The sequence below is a fragment of the Salvelinus sp. IW2-2015 genome, linkage group LG20 (genome assembly GCF_002910315.2).
Source record: "Salvelinus sp. IW2-2015 linkage group LG20, ASM291031v2, whole genome shotgun sequence".
Taxonomy (NCBI): Eukaryota; Metazoa; Chordata; class Actinopteri; order Salmoniformes; family Salmonidae; genus Salvelinus; species Salvelinus sp. IW2-2015.
In genome coordinates, this window is record NC_036860.1 from 47,765,767 (window position 1) to 47,793,094 (window position 27,328).

General features: G+C 42.9%; 1 protein-coding gene and 1 pseudogene across 8 annotated transcripts; both read left to right on the forward strand.

The window, feature by feature from the left end:
• Positions 1-3,539: 3,539 nt before the first annotated feature.
• On the forward strand, positions 3,540-23,515 carry LOC111981601 (arf-GAP with Rho-GAP domain, ANK repeat and PH domain-containing protein 1). 8 transcript variants are annotated; one of them, XM_024012954.3, is made up of 30 exons: positions 3,540-3,796; positions 7,076-7,296; positions 7,937-7,966; positions 8,171-8,256; positions 8,407-8,554; positions 8,665-8,734; positions 8,848-8,968; positions 9,076-9,293; positions 9,404-9,510; positions 9,590-9,789; positions 12,807-12,892; positions 13,110-13,289; positions 16,308-16,482; positions 17,175-17,300; positions 17,862-17,997; positions 18,190-18,292; positions 18,401-18,596; positions 18,828-19,037; positions 19,189-19,404; positions 20,088-20,193; positions 20,425-20,572; positions 20,710-20,787; positions 20,965-21,039; positions 21,168-21,285; positions 21,457-21,570; positions 21,840-21,973; positions 22,081-22,163; positions 22,297-22,347; positions 22,476-22,539; positions 22,646-23,515. In XM_024012954.3, the coding sequence occupies exons 3-30, from the start codon at positions 7,950-7,952 to the stop codon at positions 22,688-22,690; spliced, it is 3,411 nt and encodes a 1,136-aa protein (XP_023868722.1). In that variant the 5' UTR covers positions 3,540-3,796; positions 7,076-7,296; positions 7,937-7,949; the 3' UTR covers positions 22,691-23,515. The 8 variants fall into 8 exon arrangements, 7 of the variants coding, with proteins under 7 accessions (XP_023868722.1, XP_023868724.1, XP_023868723.1 ...); XM_024012956.3 differs by having other exon boundaries at positions 3,542-3,796; positions 8,407-8,541; XM_024012955.3 differs by lacking the exons at positions 3,540-3,796; positions 7,076-7,296 and having other exon boundaries at positions 7,334-7,966; positions 21,843-21,973.
• Positions 23,516-24,609: 1,094 nt separating this feature from the next.
• Positions 24,610-27,328, forward strand: part of LOC111981664 (cGMP-dependent 3',5'-cyclic phosphodiesterase-like) — a 35,926-nt pseudogene continuing 33,207 nt past the window's right edge.

Here is a 27,328-nt window from a genome sequence, read left to right on the forward strand (position 1 = left end):
TGCAAAAACTCAACTTACCCAGTTGCGGCCCACTTTTTGGAAGAAAACCACTCGATTTCGTCTCTACGTTATATTGGCATCGAACATGTCACCCTCCCTAGGAGAGGGGGTGACCTCGACAATTTATTGCTAAAACGAGAGGCTGCCTGGATCTTCAACTTAAAGACCCTTGCTCCCTTCGGTCTCACCGTAGACTTTGATCTGAAGCCATTCTTGTGATTACTGTGATTTTGCTCATGTAAATGTTTGTAGGCTTATGTAGCCAAATTGTATCTATGATCATACGCTATCCATTTATGTTTTTTGTATGTTATTTTAATATATGAGAATTAACCAATGATATCAGGCCACACCCGGCCTGATTACAGACACCTGTGTGTCTTTTGACACTATATAAATGAGTCATCCTGCAGTGTTTGTCATTATACCCTGATGAAGACAGCTTGTCTGTCGAAACGTTGGACATAAATATTTTTGCATCTGAGCTCTTAGAGTGTGCGGCTCTCCTTAATTTTTTTAAGTGGTCCACTCCGCTAGCCAGCACCTCGCTAAATAGGTGTGCATTTCTTTCACCTCTAACTTAATCAAATCAAATACAATATTACTACCTGCACTGTAGATTTCCAGGTATATTACGATATACAAGACCTTCCCTTATGAACGTAGCACACCCAACACTCTGTCCAATTGATCTATCAGATCTGATTGAGCAATAACCAGGAATAATACAATCAAGATGTGGTCTAAGCCATGTTTCTTGAACATATATCACATCAGGTTTGATCTCAATCTATTACACATTTCTTAAACTCCTGACCGTTAGCAATAAGCCTCAGGCATTCCACTGAACGATAACAAAAAACATAACTCTAATTATCATCATACTGAGACATTCCATCATTAGTATTATTAGGAGTCAACATATCAACAATCATGGCGACAGTAACATATGTTACTCCTAAAAACTTCTACAATGATCTTCAACCTGGCAGTTGTTCTTTCCACAAACACAGTCAGGTTGATCATCTTTTCAATGAAGGCTATAAAGTCAATCTGATGAACTATTAAGGTGTCCTTTGAAACAACACATTTGTGAGAGCAAGATTTCTGAACAGGTCTCGTATCTGTGTCTAGACATTTCCTACAGTAGGTCCAGCTATTCCAGGAGTAACCCTATTATTTCCATCATTCTGCCTAATAGTTCCACCAATCTGCCTTGCAGCCTCTGCATAAGAGACATTATGAGTGATTTTATATCTTTGGGCCTCTCTAGCTTCTTTCTGCACCTGGCATCCACCAAATGCTGCACTGTGTCCCCCCACAATTACAACATTTAACCTTGACATTGTTCCCACAGTCATATTCATGTGTGACTCTATTTATTTTTATAGCTTACAGTTAGTCAGCACCTCTACACTAAATCATTTTCTCTGGGTGTGCGCCAGCTCATGCTTTTTATTAGACTATTGCCCCTCCACACGTTTTCTTTCCTTTGCACAGAGCTGCTACACGTCCCAGTCTCTCGTCACTGAACTGGATTCATTACCAACAACCCCGGACTGTCTTGTCTCATTACGCACACCTGGTTCCCATTCCCCCTGATTAGTATGTGTATATATGTGCCCTCTGTTCCCCATTGTCCTTGTCGATTGTTGTCCCATGTCCGTTGGTCTTGTGAGTACCTGTGCTCTGTTGTATCGGCTTTCGTGCTACGTGTTATTGTGCATTTGTTATTACGGGTCTCGTCCCGTATTTTTTCCCATTCCTTCTCGCCATTAAATCGAGTTAAGGAGAAAATTGAAGCCTTTGCAGCCGGAATGAAGAATGTTTTAAGTACGAACCGGTTTTCCCGGGGGACACGAGTGAATTACCAGCTGGGCATATTAATCCCAGACGATAGTGGAGATCCATTGCGCCCACTAGAGGCTGCCCAGGCTAACGTGTTTCCATAAAAATGGGTCTCTTTTGAGTAACCAACTGTAGACGAAAGTCGGGGAGGTGCATCTGCGACAGCCGAAAGTTGGACACTGATGTGGTTTTCCAACAGCAAGGCTTAGTGCAGTGCAACATGGCAGTGTTGCCATTGTTTATAAGTTTTGCTTTATAATGTCGGAATAAACATGTCTCACACAATCACAAATAGGAAATATATGTGTGTACATTGTACAATCAATTGTTGGGAGAGAGCACCTCAAATATAACATTCATTAATTTGTACATTTCCACTGTGTACATGAATTGCAGCACCGTTGGTTTCTGTTTCAGTCACATTTTGTGGGTCAAACAAAAACACAATGATTGGTTGACAATAGAGCATCCTACAATGCAGGCGAGGGCTGCAGGATGAAGTTGGTGAAGAGCAACTGCAGAAACTTGCAGTCGACTGCATTCCAAACTCCAGTGTCCTTTGATCACATGATTTTTGTAAGGTTCATGCAGTCGACATGTAGACGCAAGTCGGAACATTTTATCCCCATAATGCAACATACTTTGAAAGGCGGTGACTAACGAGGTTAGGGTTAGCAAAAATGCTCTCCTAACCTGTTGCGAAAATCACTTTGTATCGAATCTGTTGCCTAATAAACTGCATGTTTTCCCGAGTCTCTGTGGGAAGACCACACAACATATCACGTGACTCCCAAATTTACTTCGCTATGATCGGTTATTTTATAAATATTTGCAAATTAAGGTGTTCCCACTGCCATTTATCAAATAGTTAATTTTACAGACACACTCTAAAAAGAAAAGGTTCCTGGTGTATCCTTCAAATTGAAACTGTGGGGGAACTATAAATTATTCGAAGAACCATTTGAACTGGTTCTTCAAATAACCCCTTTTAATGGATCATTGAAGAACCTTTTGAAGAACCTTTTGGGGTTAATTTTTGAACAACCCCCCCCCTTCCCTATTATTATTATAATGAATAATGCACATAACAATAACAACAATAACACAATATCTGAATACAATCTAAATGAGGTAAACTCCCAGCAGAGCCCCATGTCCAATGGGTATATCCTTTGGTGTGTTGATGTTGATGTTCTCCGTATCCATAGCCAGAATGATTTTGCAGTGCATGGTGATCAAACAGGTTTCCTGTTATATTCATCAGAGGTGTAGGGAGGGTGAAGTCTGGGAATCCTCCAAAAATGGGAGGCCTGATCACCGACAACGACGAGACAGCCTATAGGGAGGAAGTCAGAGACCTGGCCGGGTGGTGCCAGAATAACAACCTATCCCTCAACGTAACCAAGACTAAGGAGATGATTGTGGACTACAGGAAAAGGAGGACCGAGCACGCCCCCATGCTCATCGACGGGGCTGTAGTGGAGCATGTTGAGAGCGTCAAGTTCCTTGGTGTCCACATCAACAACAAACTAGAATGATCCAAGCACACCAAGACAGTCGTGAAGAGGGCACGACAAAGCCTCAGGAAACTAAAAAGATTTGTCATGGGTCCTGAGATCCTCCTAAGGTTCTACAGCTGCAACATCGAGAGCATCCTGACTGGTTGCATCACTTCCTGGTACGGCAATTGCTCGGCCTCTGACTGCAAGGCACTACAGAGGGTAGTACGTACAGCCCAGTACATCACTTGGGCTAACCTGCCTGCCATCCAGGACCTCTACACCAGGCGGTGTCAGAGGAAAGCCCTAAAAATTGTCAAAGACCCCAGCCACCCCAGTCATAGACTGTTCTCTCTACTACCTCATGGCAAGCGGTACCGGAGTGCCAAGTCTAGGACAAAAAGGCTTCTCAACAGTTTTTACCCCCAAGCCATAAGACTCCTGAACAGGTAATCAAATGGCTACCCGGACAATTTGCATTGTGTGCCCCCCCAACCCCTCTTTTTACGCTGCTGCTACTCTCTGTTTATCATATATGCATTGTCACTTTAACTATACATTCATGTACATACTACCTCAATTGGGCCGACCAACCAGTGTTCCCGCACATTGGCTAACCGGGCTATCTGCATTGTGTCCCACCCGCCAACCCCTCTTTTGCGCTACTGCTACTCTCTGTWCATCATATATGCATGGTCACTTTAACCATATCTACATGTACATACTACCTCAATCAGCCTGACTAACCAGTGTCTGTATGTAGCCTCGCTACTTATATAGCCTCGCTACTGTATATAGCCTGTCTTTTTACTGTTGTTTTATTTCTTTACTTACCTATTGTTCACCTAATACCTTTTTTGCACTATTGGTTAGAGCCTGTAAGCAAGCATTTCACTGTAAGGTCTACATCTGTTGTATTCAGCGCACGTGACAAATAAACTTTGATTTGATTTGAAATATAATTATACAGATGATTAACAAAACATGCACACGACAGAATTCATACCTTGGTATTTGAGGTGAATGTGAATGGGGGGAAAAATGGTTTTGATAATGGTTTTCATACACATACAGTACCTTGTCCATAATGTAGAGGCCTATGGAATATTAATTGAAGAGGTAAGGGAGGAGGAAGGTACATGTGATCAGCATAACACACCAATGCATATTGACATACCATATTGTATGCCTCCAGTTCAGTTACAGTGGGGAGAACAAGTATTTGATACACTGCCGATTTTGCAGGTTTTCCTACTTACAAAGCATGTAGAGGTCTGTACTTTTTATCATAGGTACACTTCAACTGTGAGAGACGGAATCTAAAACAAAAATCCAGAAAATCACATTGTATGATTTTTAAGTAATTAATTTGCATTTTATTGCATGACATAAGTATTTGATCAACCTACCACCAGTAAGAATTCCGGCTCTCACAGACCTGTTCGTTTTTCTTTAAGAAGCCCTCCTGTTCTCCACTTCATTACCTGTATTAACTGCACCTGTTTGAACTCGTTACCTGTATAAAAGACACCTGTCCACACACTCAATCAAACAGACTCCAACCTCTCCACAATGGCCAAGACCAGAGAGCTGTGTAAGGACATCAGGGATAAAATTGGAAGACCTGAACAAGGCGGGATGGGCTACAGACATAGGGCAAGCAGCTTGGTGAGAAGGCAACAACTGTTGGCGCAATTATTAGAAAATGGAAGAAGTTGAAGATGACGGTCAATCACCCTCGGTCTGGGGCTCCATGCAAGATCTCACCTCGTGGGGCATCAATGATCATGGGGAAGGTGAGGGATCAGCCCAGAACTACACGGCAGGACCTGGTCATGACCTGAAGAGAGCTGGGACCACAGTCTCAAAGAAAACATTAGTACCACACTACGCCGTCATGGATTAAAATCCTGCAGCACACGCAAGGTCCCCCTGCTCAAGCCAGCGCATGTCCAGGCCCGTCTGAAGTTTGCCAATGACCATTTGGATGATCCAGAGGAGGAATGGGAGAAGGTCATGTGGTCTGATGAGACAAAAATAGAGCTTTTTGGTCTAAACTCCACTCGCCGTGTTTGGAGAAGAAGAAGGATGAGTACAACCCCAAGAACACCATCCAACCGTGAAGCATGGAGGTGGAAACATCATTCTTTGGGGATGCTTTTCTGCAAAGGGACAGGACGACTGCACCGTATTGAGGGGAGGATGGATGGGGCCATGGATCGCGAGATCTTGGCCAACAACCTCCTTCCTCAGTAAGAGCATTGAAGATGGGTCGTGGCTGGGTCTTCCAGCATGACAACGACCCGAAACACACAGCCAGGGCAACTAAGGAGTGGCTCCGTAAGAAGCATCTCAAGGTCCTGGAGTGGCCTAGCCAGTCTCCAGACCTGAACCCAATAGAAATCTTTGGAGGAGCTGAAAGTCCGTATTGCCCAGCGACAGCCCCGAAACCTGAAGGATCTGGAGAAGGTCTGTATGGAGGAGTGGGCCAAAATTCCTGCTGCAGTGTGTGCAAACCTGGTCAAGAACTACAGGAAACGTATGATCTCTGTAATTGCAAACAAAGGTTTCTGTACCAATATTAAGTTATGCTTTTCTGATGTATCAAATACTTATGTCATGCAATAAAATGCAAATTAATTACTTAAAAATCATACAATGTGATTTTCTGTATTTTTGTGTTTTAGATTCCGTCTCTCACAGTTGAAGTGTACTATGATAAATTACAGACCTCTACATTGCTTTGTAAGTAGGATACCTGCAAAATCGGCAGTGTATCAAATACTTGTTTCCCCCACTGTATGTTGCAGTGCACCCGACACAGCTAGCTTTCAACATATTCTTATAGCTACCACATTCTACCTCTTTGTTGATTTCATATCCATTGAATTGTGTCCATTTTCTGTTTCAGAAAGATTTGCACAAATATGAAAAGATAAATGGTATCATCATAAAACAATATCAATTTAAAATATACAAGGGACAAACCTTAACTTAAATTGATGAGATCATTACATTTTTCAGTTAAGTGACTGCACCTGCTGCCCTTTCAAATCCAAATGTTTCAGTTGGGCAGTTAGGTTCCTGCAAGAACCCCCACCAATTAAGGAGGTTTCTCGATGAACCCCACCTCTTATGGGGTTCTTAGAATTAGGGGCCATTTTCAGTGCCAAGAACCCTAAGGTTCTTTGAAGAACCCCTCATTTTTAGAGCGCAGGAAAAAATCCCACCTTTTCTAGCATATTTTGTTTAGTCAACGTTTGGAAATGTACTGACAAATCAGGCCTGTTGTAACATGTACTTTACAGTAATAACAATTTTGATGGTAACCTGGTTAATGTCCGCCTCTCAGGTAACATCAGTGTACTTCCCATATATGTACTATATGGTTTGTTTACTTCCACTATTAGCTGGCTAATCTAGCCAAATGTTTACCGGTAAACACGATGATTTGACTTTTGAACATCTGGTCACATCTTTCCTAGTGTTACATACTAAAACATAACTTTATTGCGTGACAGGGCACAGAATAATCTTATTTGTGATATTTATTTGTGATACCATCAATATTTATTTCAAGCATTCTGATCACAAAGGCTACACAAAGGCTGCCATCTCTGAGTCTGGACATAGACTCTATGCTCTGGCTCATATTATACTTTGTGGGACCCTCTATTGGGCAATGATCTCTCTCTCTCTCTCCTCTCTCTCTCTCTCTCTCTCTCTAGAGAAGAATGTTCTCACATCTGTCTCTCACCAGAGAAGAGGGAAAGAAGACTATTAAGGTTGGTGAGTGTAAACTTCACTATTGCGAAGGCAAAATACTTTTTCAGAGATATATTGTCAATCCAGTATATTGATTTTACTGAGCATATCTTTCACTGCGTCTACAAGATCTTCTTTCCTAAGGTAGCAGCTCAGCACAGTTACAAGAGCCCAATTCCTACAGGTATTGTCTCTCGCTGCTATGCTTTACCTGTCTGCTGTGTTCTCTGATCTGCTTCTATGATATATCTGAGATTATCTGTTGAAAATGTACTTTTATCAATAGATTTATTCTAACAAGAGTGTTATTTTTCATAAAATTACAATGAGTAATTTTCCTTATAATATACTGTAGAATATACAGAACATACAGTACAGGTCAGCCTGAATATGTAAATATGTAAATGATCATACCTTACTCATATGCCTGTGGCCTTGTGCCATTAGAGAAGCTGCTGTAAATGTCAGCTAGTTTGTTCAGGGTGATTGCAGTTTCATGAGGAACATCAGTCTCTCTGACAGCAGTTTACTAAGCCCACTTCCTGTATATACCTGCTGTGATAAGAGGAACATTGTCAGAGGGATGGGGCTCGCCCTCCCAAGCAGGTGGCCAGATGACAGTGCCCATTTATTACTCAAACCCTGTCAGTTTACCTATGTGAACTAATCTGAGACTCTGAGAAAACATGAATGAGGTACTCTATCAGTTGTGAGGTCTGACTCTCTGCTGGATTGTGTGGTTTTTCATTGGAACATGTGACGTAGCTGTACATTTCTCGACATAACAGAGAAACTATTTACTTACTGTAATCCTTTGGCTTCAGTTATTCGTCTCAGATGTCATGGCAGACCAGGTACGTTATGCATCTGTATGTGTGGATGTTTAGGTACTACATTTGTCTCTTATTTTGTGGGATTACAGATGTTTAGAGTGACTGACTGATGGGTGTTTCTGTTAGTGATTGTACACATGCCATAGTTATTTTTGTACACAAGTCATTGAAGTATAAAAGATGACATTTTGATACATTGTTAGCATTTTGTATTCTGCACCATAGGACGATTCATTGCGAGCCATGCAGAACTGCTTCCGCAGTCAGTTTAGTGTGGAGGAGGTTGAGTGTGAGGACATTGAAGCAAGCAGGTGTGTTTCTTTTTAACTGTTTTGCATGTGAGTTGTGTGTGATTCCTTTGATTGCATGTTTTGGTTATATTATAATTGACTAGAAACTGGAGAAAACATGATGAGATAAGGTGATTTCCTTGCTACTTTTGTGTGTATCTCTGTTCTCAGGAGAACATCATCGGTTGATGAAGATAGTATCGATCTTGCCTGCACACTGTCACGATCAAACGACCTCGGAGACTCTGATCTTCACCACACTCCTGTTATCAAGATGGGCTGGCTGGACAAGACCCCACCTCAGGGGTAAGAGAGAGAGGTGTGTGCGTGCATGCGTGTGTGCACATGCATGCATGCATTTGTGTGTTTGTTCATGCATGTGTGTGTGTGCATGCATTAGAGAGTAAATAATCTCTGTTTTATCTGCAGGAGCCTTATTTTCCAGAAGCGTTGGGTGATGTTGGATGCAAAATACCTGCGATACTTTCAAAATGAGAAGGTTCAGACGTCTTCCATAGACCCACACATAGTGTCACAGATCAGAGGGTATACTGTGAAATACCTTACTTATTAGACCCTCCCCTTCTCACTCCTTCTCTCCCTTTTCCTCAGGAGGTCTACTCAAAGCGGATCATAGCCATACTGTCTGTCACTGAAGTGCTTAACGTTGGAGAGCAGAAGTTTGAGGTGGTGACAAGGAACAGGACTTTCTTGTTCCGTGCTGAAAACAACAGTAAGTGTTCAGCCTAAAATAACAATGATCACAATGAGGAAATATTAATACTTTGTGTGTGCAATCTATGTGTGTGTGTGCGTGTGCGTGTGCGTGTGTTTTTTCAGCTGTCAGGGAGGAATGGGTGTCAGTACTGAAAGAAACTATTCAGCAGCGTCGTAGCAGCATGGAGATGTCCCTTATGAACTTCAGTTTTACTAGTGGACAGCGTGATAGTGGAGTCTCTCTCATTAGTAAACAAGGATACCTGGAGATGAATGGACTGCGCTCCAAGGTCTATGTAGTCATCTGTGCAGACAGGGTCTTCCTCTACGGGAACGCTGAGGTGTGTATCCATGGTGCATGCATTTGTCCTGAAATAAATAAAATAAAATGTTCATGAAAGTCCTTTGGAGTCAGTTATCCTTAAAAACCTGTGATGTTCTCTGTCATCAGGAGCACAGCCAGGGTGTTGGCATCACCTACATTGAGATGAATGTGGGTACTGTGAAGAGCACAGACAAACGGTCCTTCAACCTCACCACCTTCTACAGAACATTCAGGTGAGACTGACCTCTGACCTATGAACGTTTAATGTCATCCCACAGTGGACCCTCTGTGACCCCTGTTCTGTTTGGTTAGTTTCCTGGCCGAGTCGGCGCAGCAGAGGGATCAGTGGGTGGAGGCCCTGCAGGACTGTGTCAGTCGCTCTCTGTCCAGCGATGTGGTGGCCCAGAAGATCTGGGCTGTGGAGGCCAACCAGCGCTGTGCAGACTGTGGCGCCCCCCATCCAGACTGGGCATCTGTCAACCTCTGTGTGGTCCTTTGCAAGTGCTGTGCAGGTACGGAAGAACCTTGCCTAGATGGCAGTCCAAACTCAGAGAGTGAATGGTCAAGAGCATTGATCAGTTTCTATAGTGATCAGATTACACACACATCCACATACACTACCTTCACACACACGCATACCGACATAACACAAACACACATCAAATCAAATCAAATCAAATTTTATTAGTCACATACACATGGTTAGCAGATGTTAATGCGAGTGTAGCGAAATGCTTGTGCTTCTAGTTCCGACAATGCAGTAATAACCAACAAGTAATCTAACCTAACAATTCCACAACTACTACCTTACACACACACACAAGTGTAAAGGGATAAAGAATATGTACATAAAGATATATGAATGAGTGGTGGTACAGAACGGCATGGCAGATGCAGTAGATGGTATAGAGTACGGTATATACATATGAGATGAGTACTGTAGGGTATGTAAACATAAAGTGGCATAGTTTAAAGTGGCTAGTGGTACATGTATTACATAAAGATGGCAAGATGCAGTAGATGATATAGAGTACAGTATATACATATGAGATGGGTAATGTAGGGTATGTAAACATTATATTAAGTGGCATTGTTTAAAGTGGCTAGTGGTACATTTTTAAATAATTTCCATCAATTCCCATTTTTAAAGTGGCTGAGTTGAGTCAGTATGTTGGCAGCGGCCGCTAAATGTTAGTGGTGGCTGTTTAACAGTCTGATGGCCTTGAGATAGAAGCTGTTTTTCAGTCTCTCGGTCCCTGCTTTGATGCACCTGTACTGACCTCGCCTTCTGGATGATAGCGGGGTGAACAGGCAGTGGCTTGGGTGGTTGTTGTCCTGGATGATCTTTATGGCTTCCTGTGACATCGGGTGGTGTAGGTGTCCTGGAGGGCAGGTAGTTTGCCCTGGTGATGCGTTCTGCAGACCTCACTACCCTCTGGAGAGCCTTACGGTTGTGGGCGGAGCAGTTGCCGTACCAGGCGGTGATACAGCCCGACAGGATGCTCTCGATTGTGCATCTGTAGAAGTTTGTGAGTGCTTTTGGTGACAAGCCGAATTTCTTCAGCCTCTGAGGTTGAAGAGGCGGCTGCGCCTTCTTCACAACGCTGTCTGTGTGGGTGGACCAATTCAGTTTGTCCGTGATGTGTACACCGAGGAACTTAAAAACTTTCCACCTTCTCCACTACTGACCCGTCGATGTGGATAGGGGGGTGCTCCCTCTGCTGTTTCCTGAAGTCCACAATCATCTCCTTTGTTTTTGTTGACGTTGAGTGTGAGTGTGAGGTTATTTTCCTGACACCACACTCCGAGGGCCCTCACCTCCTCCCTGTAGGCCGTCTCGTCGTTGTTGGTAATCAAGCCTACCACTGTAGTGTCATCCGCAAACTTGATGATTGAGTTGGAGCGCGTGCATGGCACGACAGTCGTGGGTGAACAGGGAGTACAGGAGAGGGCTCAGAACGCACCCTTGTGGGCCCCAGTGTTGAGGATCAGCGGGGTGGAGATGTTGTTACCTACTCCACCACCTGGGGCGGCCCGTCAGGAAGTCCAGGACCCAGTTGCACAGGGCGGGGTCGAGACCCAGGGTCTCGAGCTTGATGACGAGTTTGGAGGGTACTATGGTGTTAAATGCTGAGCTGTAATCGATGAACAGCATTCTCACATGGGTATTCCTCTTGTCCAGATGGGTTAGGGCAGTGTGCAGTGTGGTTGCGATTGCGTCGTCTGTGGACCTATTGGGTCGGTAAGCAAATTGGAGTGGGTCTAGGGTGTCGCGTAGGGTGGAGGTGATATGGTCCTTGACTAGTCTCTCAAAGCACTTCATGATGACGGAAGTGAGTGCTACGGGCGGTAGTCGTTTAGCTCAGTTACCTTAGCTTTCTTGGGAACAGGAACAATGGTGGCCCTCTTGAAGCATGTGGGAACAGCAGACTGGGATAAGGATTGATTGAATATGACCAGCCAGCTGGTCTGCGCATGCTCTGAGGACGCGGCTGGGAATGCCGTCTGGGCCTGCAGCCTTGCGAGGTTAACACGTTTAAATGTTTTACTCCACCTCGGCTGCAGTGAAGGAGAGCCGCAGGTTTTGGAGGGGGCCGTGTCAGTGGCACTGTATTGTCTCAAAGCGGGCAAAAAAGTTGTTTAGCCTGTCTGGGAGCAAGACATCTGGTCCGCGACGGGGCTGGTTTTCTTTTTGTAATCCGTGATTGACTGTAGACCCTGCCACATACCTCTTGTGTCTGAGCTGTTGAATTGCGACTCGATTTTGTCTCTGTACTGGACTTAGCCTGTTTGATTGCCTTGCGGAGAGATAGCTACACTGTTTGTATTCGGTCATGCTTCCGGTCACCTTGCCTGGTTAAAAGCAGTGGTTCGCGCTTTCAGTTTCCGCGAATGCTGCCGTCAATCCACGGTTTCTGGTTGGGAATGTTTTTTATCGTTGCTGCGGGTACGACATCGTCAATGCACTTCCTAATGAACTCGCTCACCGAATCAGCATATTCGTCAATATTGTTGTTGGACGCGATGCGGAACATATTCCAATATATTCCATATTCCAACTCACATACGCATACACGCTCGCACACACACACACACACACACACACACTTCTACGCTAATTATATCCTGCTGCTACTCTGTTCTTTATTTTACTCTTATTATTATATATCCTGCTGCTTAGTCACTTTACCCTGCCTTAATGTACATATCTACCTCAAATACCTTGTACTTCTGCACATTGATCTGGTACTCTCTGTATATAGCTCCATCCTTGTGTATTTTATTCCTCTTGTGTTACTATTTTAATTTTTTAACTGCATCGTTGAGAAGAGATCGAAAGCAAGCCTATCACAGTGAAGTCTGCACCCGTTGTATTCAGCGCATGTGACACATAAAATATAATTTGATAAACAAATATTTCAGGTCAATAAGTTGTACCACATTGGTACAGTGCACATACATTTCCATTGGATAACAGTGCCTGGGAGAGGACATTGAAATCAAATTCTGACATCTCTCTGTGGTTTAGGCGTGCACAGGGGTCTGGGCCAGAGTGTGTCCAAAGTTCGCAGTCTGAGAATGGATGAAAAGGTGTGGACTGATAACCTTATTCAGGTAGGTTTCTAATGAGTATTCTATTAGGAACCTCCTCCTCACCACCCATATGTGGTCTTCCTCTGTTTATGTTCCTCACACTATGGTTCCTCTTTTTGTATATTTGCACTAATTTACATGTTTTTCTTTGAAAAGAAGAACTCTCTCATAGCTCACACTGTCAATAAAGGAATATATCTTTCAGATCAAGGTTCTAATGCCACTCCCTGTTCACCAGGTGTTCCTGTTAGGTAACAACAGGGTAAACCTGTTCTGGGCAGCTAACATGCCACCAAGCGAGGCGCTCCACCCATCAAGTGATAGTGAGAAGCGCCAGCGCTTTGTCTCTGCTAAGTACTGCCAGGGGAAATACCGTCGCTACCATGCTCTGTTTGGCCAACAGGAGGCCCTCAACAAAGTGAGACACACACATACTGTCAAATATCACTTTTCTTTCCCTCTCCCTATATACAGTTGAAGTCGGAAGTTTACGTACACCTTAGCCAAATACATTTAAACTCAGTTTTTCACAATTCCTGACATTTAATCCTGGTAAAAATTCCCTGTTTTAGGTCAGTTAGGATCAAATCAAATCAAAGTTTATTTGTCACGTGCGCTGAATACAACAGGTAGACCTTACAGTGAAATGCTTACTTACAGGCTCTAACCAATAGTGCAAAAAAGGTATTAGGTGAACAATAGGTAAATAAAGAAATAAAAACAACAGTAAAAAGACAGTGAAAAATAACAGTAGCAAGGCTATATACAGTAGCGAGGCTATAAAAGTAGCGAGGCTACATACAGACACCGGTTAATCGGGCTGATTGAGGTAGTATGTACATGTAGATATGGTTAAAGTGACCATGCATATATGATGAACAGAGAGTAGCAGTAGCGTAAAAGAAGGGTTGGTGGATGATGGGTGGCAGGGCACAATGCAGATAGCCCGGTTAGCCAATGTGCGGGAACACTGGTTGGTCGGGCCATTTGAGGTAGTATGTACATGAATGTATAGTTAAAGTGACTATGCATATATGATAAACAGAGAGTAGCAGCAGTGTAAAAAGAGGGGTTGGGGCGGGGCACACAATGCAGATTGTCCGGGTAGCCATTTGATTACCTGTTCAGGAGTCTTATAGCTTGGGGGTAAAAACTGTTGAGAAGCCTTTTTGTCCTAGACTTGGCACTCCGGTACCGCTTGCCATGCGGTAGTAGAGAGAACAGTCTATGACTGGGGTGGCTGGGGTCTTTGACAATTTTTAGGGCTTTCCTCTGACACTGCCTGGTGTAGAGGTCCTGGATGGCAGGCAGCTTAGCCCCAGTGATGTACTGGGCCGTACGTACTACCCTCTGTAGTGCCTTGCGGTCGGAGGCCGAGCAATTGCCGTACCAGGCAGTGATGCAACCAGTCAGGATGCTCTCGATATTGCAGCTGTAGAACCTTAGGAGGATCTCAGGACCCATGACAAATCTTTTTAGTTTCCTGAGGGGGAATAGGCTTTGTCGTGCCCTCTTCACGACTGTCTTGGTGTGTTTGGACCATTCTAGTTTGTTGTTGATGTGGACAACAAGGAACTTGAAGCTCTCAACCTGCTCCATCCACTACAGCCCCGTCGATGAGAATGGTGATGTGCTCGGTCCACCTTTTTCTGTAGTCCACAATAATCTCCTTAGTCTTGGTTACGTTGAGGGATAGGTTGTTATTCTGGCACCACCCGGCCAGGTTTCTGACCACTACTTTATTTTAAGAATGTGAAATGTCAGAGTAATAGTAAAGAGAATTATTTATTTCAGCATTTATTTATTTCATCACATTCCCAGTGGGTCAGAAGTTTATATACACTCAATTAGTATTTGGTAGCATTTCCTTTAAATTGTTTAACTTGGGTCAAATGATTCGGGTAGCCTTCCACAAGCTTCCCACAATAAGTTGGGTTAATTTTGGCCCATTCCTCTCGACACAGCTGGTGTAACTGAGTCAGGTTTGTAGGCCTCCTTGCTCGCACACGCTTTTTCAGTTCTGCCCACAATTTTTCTATGGGATTGAGGTCAGGGCTTTGTGATGGCCACTCCAATACCTTGACTTTGTTGTCCTTAAGCCATTTTGCCACAACTTTGGAAGTATGCTTGGGGGTTCCCCCCATTTGTCCCCATTTTTTGGGGAAGACCCATTTGCGACAAAGCTTTAACTTCCTGACTGATGTCTTGAGATGTTACTTCAATATATCCACATAATTGTCCTTCCTCATGATGCCATCTATTTTGTGAAGTGCACCAGTCCTCCTGCAGAAAGCACCCCCACAACATGATGCTGCCACCCCCGTGCTTCACGGTTGGGATGGTGTTCCTCGGCTTGCAGCCCTCTCCCTTTTTCCTCCAAACATAACGATTGTCATTATTGCCAAACAGTTCTATTTTTGTTTCATCAGACCAGAGGACATTTCTCCAAAAAGTACGATCTTTGTTCCCATATGCAGTTGCAAACCGTAGTCTGGCTTTTTTATGGCGGTTTTGGAGCAGTGGCTTCTTCCTTGCTGAGCCGCCTTTCAGGTTATGTCGATATAAGACTCGTTTTACTGTGGATATAGATACTTTTGTACCTGTTTCCTCCAGCATCTTCACAAGGTCCTTTGCTGTTGTTCTGGAATTGATTTGCACTTTTCGCACCAAGGTACGTTCATCTCTAGGAGACAGAACGTGTCTCCTTCCTGAGTGGTATGATGGCTGCATGGTTCTATGGTGTTTATACTTGCATACTATTGTTTGTACAGATGAACTTGGTACCTTCAGGCGTTTGGAATTTGCTCCCAAGGATGAACCAGACTTGTGGAGATCTACAAGTTTTTTTTCTGAGGTTTTGGCTGATTTCTTTTGATTTTCCCATGATGTCAAGAAAATAGACACTGAGTTTGAAGGTAGGCCTTGAAATACATCCACAGGTACACCTCCAATTGACTCAAATTATGTCAATTAGCCTATCAGAAGCTTCTAAAGCCATGACATCATTTTCTGGAATTTTCCAAGCTGTTTAAAGGCACAGTCAAATTACTGTATGTAAACTTCTGACCCACTGGAATTGTGATACAGTGAATTATAAGTGAAATAATCTGTCTGTAAACAATTGTTGGAAAAATTACTTGTGTCATTCACAAAGTAGATGTCCTAACCGACTTCCCAAAACTATAGTTTGTTGACAAGAAATGTATGAAGTGGTTGAAAAACAAGTTTTAATGACTCCAACCTAAGTGTATGTAAACTTCCGACTTCAACTGTATATATTTCTCTCTCTCTTTGTCTCTCTCTCCATCCCATACTCTCAAAAGTTCAGACATGTGTTTTCTGCTATCTGATTCTCTCTCTCTCTCTCTCTCTTCTCTGTCTCTCATCTCTCTCTCCCTCTCTCTCTTCCTCTCCCTCCTCCTTGCCTACCTCTCAGGCTCTGTGCAGTACCGTTCAGACGGATGATGTATTGGAGACTCTGTCTCTGGTGTTCTGTGGAGCAGATGTGAACTGTTATACAGGTGATCCAGAGCTGCCCAGCCCTGTGTCCGTGGCCCAACACTATGGACAGATACTACAGGTGGAGTTCTTAACTCACAACCACAACACAGGTAGGAGTCTCATCAATCAATCCTCTGCTCCATTTCTATATATTTTTTTCTGGGTGCATTTACAGGTCTGGAACAATGCACCTATTTTTGGCCACCCCTCATRTTGGCCATGTTCTGTTATAATCTCCACCTGGCACAGCCAGAAGAAGACTGGCCACCCCTCATAGCCTGCTTCCTCTCTAGGTTTCTTCCTAGGTTTTGGCCTTTCTATGGAGTTTTTCCTAGCCACCGTGCTTCTACACCTGCATTGCTTGCTTTTTGGGGGTTTTGGGCTGGGTTTCTGTACAGCACTTTGTGACATCAGCTGATGTAAGAAGGGCTTTATAAATACATTTGATTTATAAATAAATTTGATTGATTTTATTTCGTTTTTGCAACCGAAGCTCTTGACCACAACGTAGCTGGTGTCGTAAAGGTCCCGAATCAACTCTATCATTATTATTGCTCCATGTTTTTGTTGTCAATTGTTTGTGGGTGTTGTTTTGTCTCCTATTGTATGCAATTGTTGTTTATGGATGCTGTATGGCTTTTCTGCCACCAGGTGGCATGTTTTGTGTTGTCTTGCACATAAAAAAAGAAAAGCTCCAATAAATTATATGAAAGAGAACCCTCATCTCCAACTTTACATTCAACTTGTACTGTGTTTTGTTCAGTATAGGAGACATCAGTAGTTCTATGTATTTCCTCTCTAGATCTGCCAGGGTCTAGGGCTGGAGATCACACACTCCTAGAGGCTGCTCTCCCCGTCTCACACACTGGTTATCTCTTCAAGACCGCTTCCTCAATACGGCCAGTAACAGAGTGCAAAGCAAAAGGAGGTGGGTGATTGGACATGCTTTAAATCCAGGGTTGGGTAGGTTACTTTCTAAATGTAATCTGTTACAGTTACTAGTTACCAATCCAATATTGTAATCAGTAACATAACTTTTGGGTTACCCAAACTCAGTAACGTGATCTGATTACTTTTCCCTTAATAGGCATTAGAAGAAGACACAAAGGATCCTTCAAACGCATTTGGTGTCATAATAGTGGTCTGACTATTAGTGGAACGAACTTAAACTTGCGCCTTTTTCATTGAGAAAATAGAAAGGTGTCATAATTTTATTTAGCAAACATCCATTCTGAATTTTAAAGTAATCCAAGAAGTAATCATCTAGTTTTTCAAAAGTATCTGTAATCTGATTAAAATATTTTTGCTGGTAATATAACTGATTACAGCTACAGTTTTTTGTAAACAGATTACAGTTACTCCCCAACCCTGTTTAGATCTGAATGTCTATTGGTCAGGTGAAATAATGACCAACTTGGACAGTCCTCTTAGGAAAGTGTAATTAATGCCAATAGAGTTACCATCAGTTAAATTGATAGATTTTCTCTAGATTTTAGCCGTCGATGGTGCTCTCTGAACCAAGGTAACTTCAGCTACTATGAGAGTGAGAAGAGCTCCAGTCAGAGCGGCGGGTTGAAGATGAGTGATGTCCTGTGTCTGTTGGTCAATCCCCCAGGGAAACATGGGTAAGACAGGCAACACATTCACCCCCATCAGTAATGACATGAGCAGATCAAATGTACTTTTCCAGGGTGTAGCAAATGCCGTTATTTATACCATTTAGGCATAATTGGGAATTTATAAAACCCTATCAGTGTAGGCTTTAGTAAAATGTTGATATATATATTTCTTACCACACTGTACCTTTCCTGGCTCAGTTATGCCCATTCCTTTGAGCTGTACCATGACTCTGGGAGAGTCTATCTATTTGGAGAAGACTCCTCTGACAAAGTGAAAGGGTGGATCAAGGCCATCGCCAAGGTAACCACCTCTTTAAAACTAGATTTCATTGAGTATCATGATAGACTGGTAATTAGTAGTTTTGCTAGTGTATATAGCTACGTACTGCCTTATCTTATTGTATGTCAGGCGCTGGTCCCCTCTGCAGCAGAGGACCTGGTGTGCTGGCCCTTTGAGAGGGTGGGCCGGTTGCGCTACACTGAGGGCCAGAGCCACCATAGCCCCCTCCTGGGCTGGTTCTCCCTGGGGGGCTCCAGACTGCTCCTACTCCTCCACGGAGCAGATCGAGTGGAGAACATCGACCTGCGCAAAATAAAGGAGCTCTGTGAGTCACTCCTGAAATTGCCACAGTGGAGGTGTTAGGATGTACTGTAGAGGGAGAAGTTCAGTGAAGTTTAAGTTTTTAGTGTGTATTGTTGTACTAATGATGTAAGAGTGATATATTTTTTGGCTGCAACAGAATAAAACAGCTACTACGTTGACGTACATGCTGATGTAGATAGTGTTTGATTGTGTGAGTCATGACACTGTATGTTGTTTTGTGTCCCTGTTTTAGCCATGGAGCAGGAGGCTGGTGCTGTGGTGCTGGTGGACGGAGGCAGAAGCCTGCGTGTGGAGGGGGACAGGAGGCCTGACTTCCAGGGCTGGCTGAGTGGGCTCCAACAGGGCTCAGGGAGAGGAGACGGCTCCCTGGACCAGCAGCAGCTCACTGACACAGACGTCCCTGTCATCGTGGACCGCTGCATGAGCTACATCACACAGCATGGTGGGTGGACCTAGCATGGCATCGGTCGGGACAGATACCTAACAAAAGATAAACTCTTCCTAGCTTCACTCATTTCACTATCAGTGTATTTGTAAGTCTGTGTTAATGGTTCAGTGTTGATGGGTTTCTTTATGGGAGATTTCCTTTCCAGGTTTGAAGTCAGAGGGCATCTATCGGAGGTGTGGTGTGAACTCCAAGATCGCCGCCCTGCTGTTCTTTCTCCGCCATGATGCCCGGCAGGTCCGTCTGAGTGAAGAGGAGCGCCAGGTGGATGACGTGGCAAACGTCCTGAAGAGGTTCCTCAGGGAAGTGGGAGAGGGGGTTTTCAATGGCCATCAGGCCTCTCTGCCATGGCTCCACACCACTAGTGAGTCTGGCCTACCCTCATTCTAATACTGGTGGACCACAATGACCACACCAGTGCTTCTCACTGCTCGTCTTGGTAGTCGTATCATTGAGCACGGTTACATGCACACAATAATGTTATTATTGTGGAAAGTCAGGTTAATATAATAGTTTGTTTAAAATGTTTACATCTGAAATCCGGCTTCTGATGGGACTTTTGATAAATGCAGAAAATCGTCAATTAAAATGAACGTTCTACCACAGTGACCGTGGTATTTTTGCAAAGGCTATTTGATTCTGAGTTCAGTCATATAAAGTTTGTAAGTAAAAACTATTTATACGTTTTTCTGAACTCACTTCACTCGTGCATAAGAGGAGGTTTGCACTACCAAGTGCTTGCATATACGCAGATCAAATAAACCACTGGAACGCCAATTAAGCTGTTTACATGTCCTAATAATTCTACAGATTGCTCAGAAAACAAGGTGTTTTAATCAACGTATGCTTACTTTGATTATGACCGTACACCGATTAAGATAAGCAGAGTAAGGTGTTTACATGACAAATTTCATACTCGGTCTTCTGCCATAATCAGTTTAATATAGAATTATTTGTGTGCATGTAAATATACTCAGTGGTAGCCCCATGATAGGGAGTTGTGTGCTGTGCTGTAATATGTAGGTGTTCTTCTTCTATGTCCACCAGCTATCAGTGAGATGAGTGAGAGAGTGTCCCAGTACCAGGCCCTCCTCCACAGCCTCCCCCGAGTCAACAGAGCCACTCTGGGGGCTGTCATCAACCACCTCTACTGGTGAGCCTCAATCTCTACCTCTGTCTGTCTGTCCTCCCCTCTCTTTTTATTTCTTTACCTCCATTCTGGAAAAATTGTCCTCTTTCCCACAGGACATTTGTCCTTTATTCACATATAAGTAGAATAAAAACAGTTTCTATACAGTTTCTATATAAGGAATTGACTCATTTGTCTTTGAAAGTTCAAGACATGCATCGCTGTTGTACAAATCTGGCGATTTTGTTCCCAAAGCGTCCAGTGCTTTGCAGATGAGAATCAGATGAACATGCACAACCTGGCCATTGTGTTTGGTCCCACGCTCTTCCAGATGGACGGCACTGATAACAGCGCAGGACAGGTGGTAGAGGATCTCATCCAGAACTACCAGGACATCTTCAATGTGAGTGTGTCTGTCTCACACTGATGACATCACTGATTTATAGAAGACAAAGAGAGAGAAATGTACTGTGTTGTCACAAGAAGACAAATGAAATGGCCTGATCAGATGGATGATCAGATGGTCTGTCTGTGTGGCAGGTGGATGCAGAGCAGTTTCAGAGGCAGCTGGACATGATCTCGCATGTCATCAAAGCACAGAAGGAACACACAAAGGAGGTGAGCACACACCCATGGCATGATGACATTTTCAGAACCCCTTGCAGCATTTGTTTGCCACCCAACTGAAATGATTAAATCCTGACTTCCTTGACCTATACTATCTATCTCTTACTATTTGCTGGACTAAGGATGGCTGTTGGCCTGCTGCGTCTCTCTCTTCATACTGTTCTGTAGGGAAGCCCATCACCTCTCACCATCTGTGGGGTTTACCTGGAGAGGAAGGAGGAGGGCTCTGAGCTGCTGGTTCAGGTCAGCTCCATGTGCACTCTCACCTTTCACCTTTGACTAGAATCCATAGGCTACAGTACAGGGTGTTCTTCTGCAATTTGTTTGTGCCCAGATAATCATAAGCTCCCCTGCCTGCTCCCCTCTCTCAGATCTCCCAGGAAGTGAGTGCTGAGGAGCTGGTATGTAAGGTCCTGAGACGCAGGAACATCCCTCCACAGCAGGGGGACTACTGGAGCTGCTTCCTGGTCGACGACAACCAGGAGATAGGTAATGGTTTAGAACACCTCAGTTATAGTTGCAAAGTCTCTTCTTAAATGTTTGAGGAGTTGGACAGCTGTTGGTAATGTGTGAAATATCTTAAATTGTTATAATGAAAGCTGGTGCTCAACTGTAAACTAGTGGTAAAATATATGGTGTCTTCTCTGGTTCCCCCAACAGAGCGTCCATTGCACTATCAGGAGCGAGCGCTGACTATCTATTTCTCTCTGGGTAAAGACTGTCATCTGGTGGTCAAGAAGAACTGCTACATGGAGGCCATTCTTACCTACATAGGTACAGTATTTTGAATGAGTTTTGAATGACTACATAGTCAGTTTTGGATTGACTACAAAGTTCAACTTTACTACATAGAGTTTTGAATGACCTGTACATACCATAAATATACTTACACAATTGCATATATACAATTGCATATATATATATATTTTTTAAAGCATTGATAACTGAAGAGAAAGTCCAATGAAAAGGGGGAAGGAGATGTGTTAATGATATGGTAGAAAATGTATACAAAGTAAATGAGAGTTGGATGTACCCTTTCACAGCAGGCAGGGTAGATGTGTCCCGAAACGGCCTGATCAAGTTCTGTGAAGAGAAAGGTCAAAGGGGTAAGGGAACCTTCAGCAGACGCCTCTGTGTGCTCAGTGGCTTGTCTCTAAGGCTGTACAAAGAAGTGAAGGTAAGAGAGGATGGAAGGAGATGTGTGTTGTTTCTGTGACAGTGTGAGACTCCTGTAATGTATATGCAGTATTTGTGTAACAACAGCCTTGTTTGCCCATCTTGTAGAGTTCTCAGCCTGAGAGGGAGTGTCCAGTCCATGCTCTGAAGGTCTACTGTGGTATCAAGAGGAAGTTACAGCCACCGTCATGGTGAGAATCRCTGAATGTCCCACTTGGGGCTTCAACCAGCAACCTCCCATTTCAAATCATTTGAGTCCATATCAGCTGTCCATATCATGCCCTTGCTCTCCTTTCTTATGGTCTCTGTGATCTTGTGTTCTAGCTGGGGGATGACTGTACTGTGTGAGAAGGCAGTACGAGACATACAGCAATGGTGAGTATCTTGGGTAGCAACTGAAGATCGTTAAACAGTAGTAATTAGAGCACTTAAGCTCTGCTGAGGATCATGGTAAAGATCTAGCCCTTCTCTAACTCACCCTCGCCCACTACCAATCTTCTCAGGTACCTGTGCTGTGAATCAAAGAACGAGCTGATCGAGTGGCTGGCCACTTTTATGAGGCTCCAGGTAATTATCTTTTTGTGAAATAAAATGTCCTGCTTTTTTTCTACTTTTCTGCTTTCTGCTTTCTGCTTTTCTCATCACTTTTTTTTGTATTTATTCATTTTCATAGCATGATGGTGATCTGTGGCCAGCAGCTTCCAGGCTAGATTCCTGATCTGAGGCTGAAGGGGAAATAACCTGATCCTGCTTTCCCATCCCATCTACTACTAGAGATGTTTTCAAGTCTTCAGGTCTTTTCTGGAAAGAAATGCGCTTTCACTGTAAATCAATAACCTCAAAGTATATATTTTCTCTGTCAATATTTGGTTGAACCTATTTATAACCCACAGCTATGGTAATAATAGGGGAGGCAGTATAGAACTACACTATAACAACAAACTCCCTTTCTAAAAAGTAGTAACAATAATATTAGAGGCACATGAGAAATATAATCTAAACGCTATGTTGACTTTGAGGTTCCCTTTTATGGGGACATAATGACCATGTTGGAGATCTGCGGTCGTAAAGCCATCTAAGATGAGACACAGTGCTTTCTGTTCATGTCATTATGGTAACAGTGGTGGTCAGTAATGATTGGAGAGTAGGATTTCTATGCTGTCACTACTCAAGACCACAGCACAAAGATGTGCAGTTTATATTACTTTTATTAATTTCATTAGCTCATCCTTTAACAGTACCTTAACATGAAAAGGAATGGGAGTTGTAAGGCTAGCTAGACAGCACCCTTAGAGCAGCCAGGGCAGGGAAAGGAGACTGATCTGGTTGCTATTGCAGATTCAGCATCGATCCAGTGCCGGGCTGGTCAAAGCCCCAGAGGTTTCTCTCTCTCTCTGTATCTAAATCTGGGTCGTTCCACCAAGTCGGTGGCTTTTGAGAAGTGTAACTTTAAAAAAAAGAAGTTTTATTTTAACATTATGTTGTGAAGAGCACATGTTCATCTTCATAAAAAAATCTAATAAAGTAACAGAGTTGACCGTAACAGGGTTGATGATTTCATATAAAAAAAAGCCAGAAATCCCCTTGTGACAGGGGGAATGGAAGCTTGTTGTGTGCAACAGGGAGTGGCAGTTGAATGCAATATTCACAACATCAACTAAAATATTTCAAAAGAATGTGTAGCCTATCTATCTTTGGGTAACAGGGTTGAAGTTTTATGGACAACCCACTTGGTTTTCCACCACAAAACACCAGAAAAGGGCCAAAAAGTGCAGAACCAGCTCACCTGACTTTACTCTATGATTTGACTATTATATGTTCAATGTTTCTTAAAAGTAATTAAAACAAGTTTAAAGGAATAGTTTCACCATATTAAAATGAGAGTTCAGTTCACGTAGCAGGGTTGAAATGAAGGACAGACGTAAATGAATCACTAATCACATAATTATTTATTTTATCTTCTGAAATTACTTTATCAAAGCAAGAAAATAACTAGGGCTTTACAATGATGGTGAAAACTTGGGAGGAATGTTGGTGTTAAGTTGGTTAAAATCTTCCTAGATGTCAGAGAACGACCTGTCAAAAAGCTGACTTTTATTCATATAAAAACATTTGATTTATTGAATTCTTCATGTTGTCTATATTAAAGATGCACTCAGGGATCATAAGCATAACACATTTGTAACATATTGCACAAATTATTGTACCATATCACACAAAATTGCAAAATACATATGATTTCATGCAAATTGCAAAATTTGTAACATATCACACGAAATGAACGACGTAGTACARAAAATAACAAGGACCACTTTTGGCTATGAGCACCACTTTCAAAACTACTGGCTGAAATTATACAAAAGTTAGAGAGTACATCTTTAAAAGGCCTTTCATTTCATATACCAAGCTATAAACACTACATATTGGTGCACAATTTCTACTTAAAATATCAAAGGGATGCAAATGCCACTCTTTTTGTGGAACGACCCATCTCCTCTCCACGAGCTGCAGAGATGCTGCTGCTAAGATAGACCCCATAACAGCATTCCGCTGTACTGAGAGGGTGGACTGGGGTTAGAGCTGTGAAGACGGGGCCCTGTTCCAGCTGTTAGGGACTGTGACTGACAGGTGACAGCGATGGGCCAGGCATGTGGAAACTCCTTCTTGTGCCGTAGTCAGCAGTTCCAGCCATCGACAACAGCAGAGATGTAAGTGTATAAATATTGATGCGCTGGGTTGCTGGGTGGTTGTGTCTGAAGTACAACAGAATATGCTGATTATACATCATTATCTGAGTACCTGATTGTGATAAAGAAATGTTGATATCATTGTATATCATTCAAAGTTTACTTTGTGTTTCTTAAAATCATTATCCCACCGTTCCTTTTATGTCTGAGGTCAGGATGCTGTGGCCATTAGAAATCCTCTTTGACTTGGTCGGTTGATCAAAGCAAAAGCATTACCGATGTAATATATCCACTTCTACTGTAGAAGAAGCATAGAAATAAAAGGCCTGTCAGTGTTTGATCATTTCTCCTTCAAAATTAAAAAAAAGTCTGAAGAGGTAGAGAAGTAGATTATTTCTACACCCTAGATCTCTGACGGTAAATTGTTTATTGTAGCCTTTGATATGGATATGTTTGCAAAAATGGCTCGCCTAAAACACTGTAGTAGGTAGTCTCTTCACACTGCCGCTGTATCTAGAGTCTAGACTATTTGAATGGCAATCACAGTCCATTTTTGTCATAAATCAAAACAGTTCAAGACTTTGATTGTTTATTAAAGCAAATGAAGTGCCTGTGGTAAATGAGAACATGCACCAACATGAATCATCCACACAACGTTGCTTCCATTCACAACGTTGCTTCCATTCACCATCATGCTAGCACATGCTAGCACATTGCCTTTCATAAAAAACAAAGCTTAGGTTTACACACCAGATCACACACACCTGCTGTTCCCAATTTCAATGTTTTCCCACATTCTATTATTATTGGCAAGCCAGTTAAGAACAAATTCTTATTTACAATGACGACCTACCAGGGAACAGTTGGTTAACTGCCTTGTTCAGGGGCAGAACGACAGATTTCTACCTTGTCAGCTCGGGGATTCGATCCAGCAACCTTTCGGTTACTGGCCCAACTCTCTAACCACTAGGTTACCTGCCACCCCATTATAATTCTCTCAGGTTTATATCGTAATTTTGATGTAACATAAAGGGTTTAGGACTGGGTTTCTGGCATGTTGTGTGTAGCTACAGCACATTAGACCCCCCACCACTCTCAATCTCCCATAAAGTTTTATTGGTGCTCTTGTGGGGCTAAGTGCCTCTCGCTCAATAAAAGGGCTTTCTAATATCCTTTTATTTTTCAGCTGTCTGTCATTAGCTGTGAGGCTGTGTGGGTAATTGCTTTACATTAGGAACTCAGGGCTGTTGAAGAGGCTCAGTCACCCTAGTAACAACCATGCACTCCATTCACCCCCAGTTCTTACATCACTACCCCCATTAAGCTTCACACATTACCATAACCTGCTCATATTTGACGCAGATTGGCATTTATTAAGATGACTCATGTACTGGAGGCAGCTCTGCAGAGTGATCACTAGCTAGCACAGCCACAAAGTCATACAACCGGTTTTTAACCCTAACCTTAACCACACTGCTAACTGTCATTTTTTTATTTCACCTTTATTTAACCAGGTAGGCCAGTTGAGAACAAGATCTCATTTACAACTGCGACCTGGCCAAGATAAAGCAAAGCAGTGTGACAAAAACAACCACACAGAGTTACACATGGTGTCACGCCCTGGCCTTAGTTATCTTTGTTTTCTTTATTATTTTAGTTAGGTCAGGGTGTGACATGAGGGATGTATGTGTTTTGTATTGTCTAGGTTTTTTTGTATGTTTATGGGGCAGTGTCTAGTCTAGGGGATTGTATGTCTATGGTTGCCTAGATTGGTTCTCAATTAGAGACAGCTGTCTATCGTTGTCTCTGATTGGGAGCCATATTTAGGCAGCCATAGTCATTAGGTAATTTGTGGGTGGTTGTCTATGTCTATGTGTAAGTTGCCAGTGTCTGCACTTATTTGTTTTGTATAGCTTCACGTTCGTTGTTTTGTAGTTTTGTTTAAGTGTTCTTCAGTACGTCGCTTAAATAAATAGATTATGTATTCACTTCACGCTGCGCCTTGGTCCTCTTCTCTTTCACGTTACGACGATCGTGACACATGGGATAAACAAACGTCCAGTCAATAACACAATAGAAAAATCTATATACAGTGTGTGCAAATGTAGTAAGGTTAGGGAGGTAATACCTAACCCTAACCTTAAATTAAGACCAAAAATATCATTTTGGTTCATACATTTTTACAATAAAGCCAATTTTGACTTTGCAGCTGGCCCATCGAGCGGAAACCGCTCAGTTCTGCCTCCAGGGCAAAACTCGTGACAATAAATGTGAACCTGCATATTTGACACAAAAATTCTACATTCATTATGGAATCTCACATTTTAGAGCAGCTTTTCTCACTTCCCATCTTGCAGACCTTTAGATGTTGCTGTGTCACGTAGCTAGGAGTGGTGGGTGCGGAGTCAGGCGCAGAGAGCAGAGGTTTAGGGAAAACCGTATTTATTCCGGTAAGTAATGGTCACGCCAAAAACAACAGGCGAAATAATGACCGACCCAAACATGACACCAAACAGTCCAAAAAATAACAAAAACACAACCATCCACAAACAGAACAGAGAACAAGCCCGCACAAAAGCAGGCGGGCATAGAAGGCTTAAATAGCCCTGAAACAACCCCAAACAAGAAACAGGTGAAACCAATACAGACATAACCAACAGAAAAAGAAA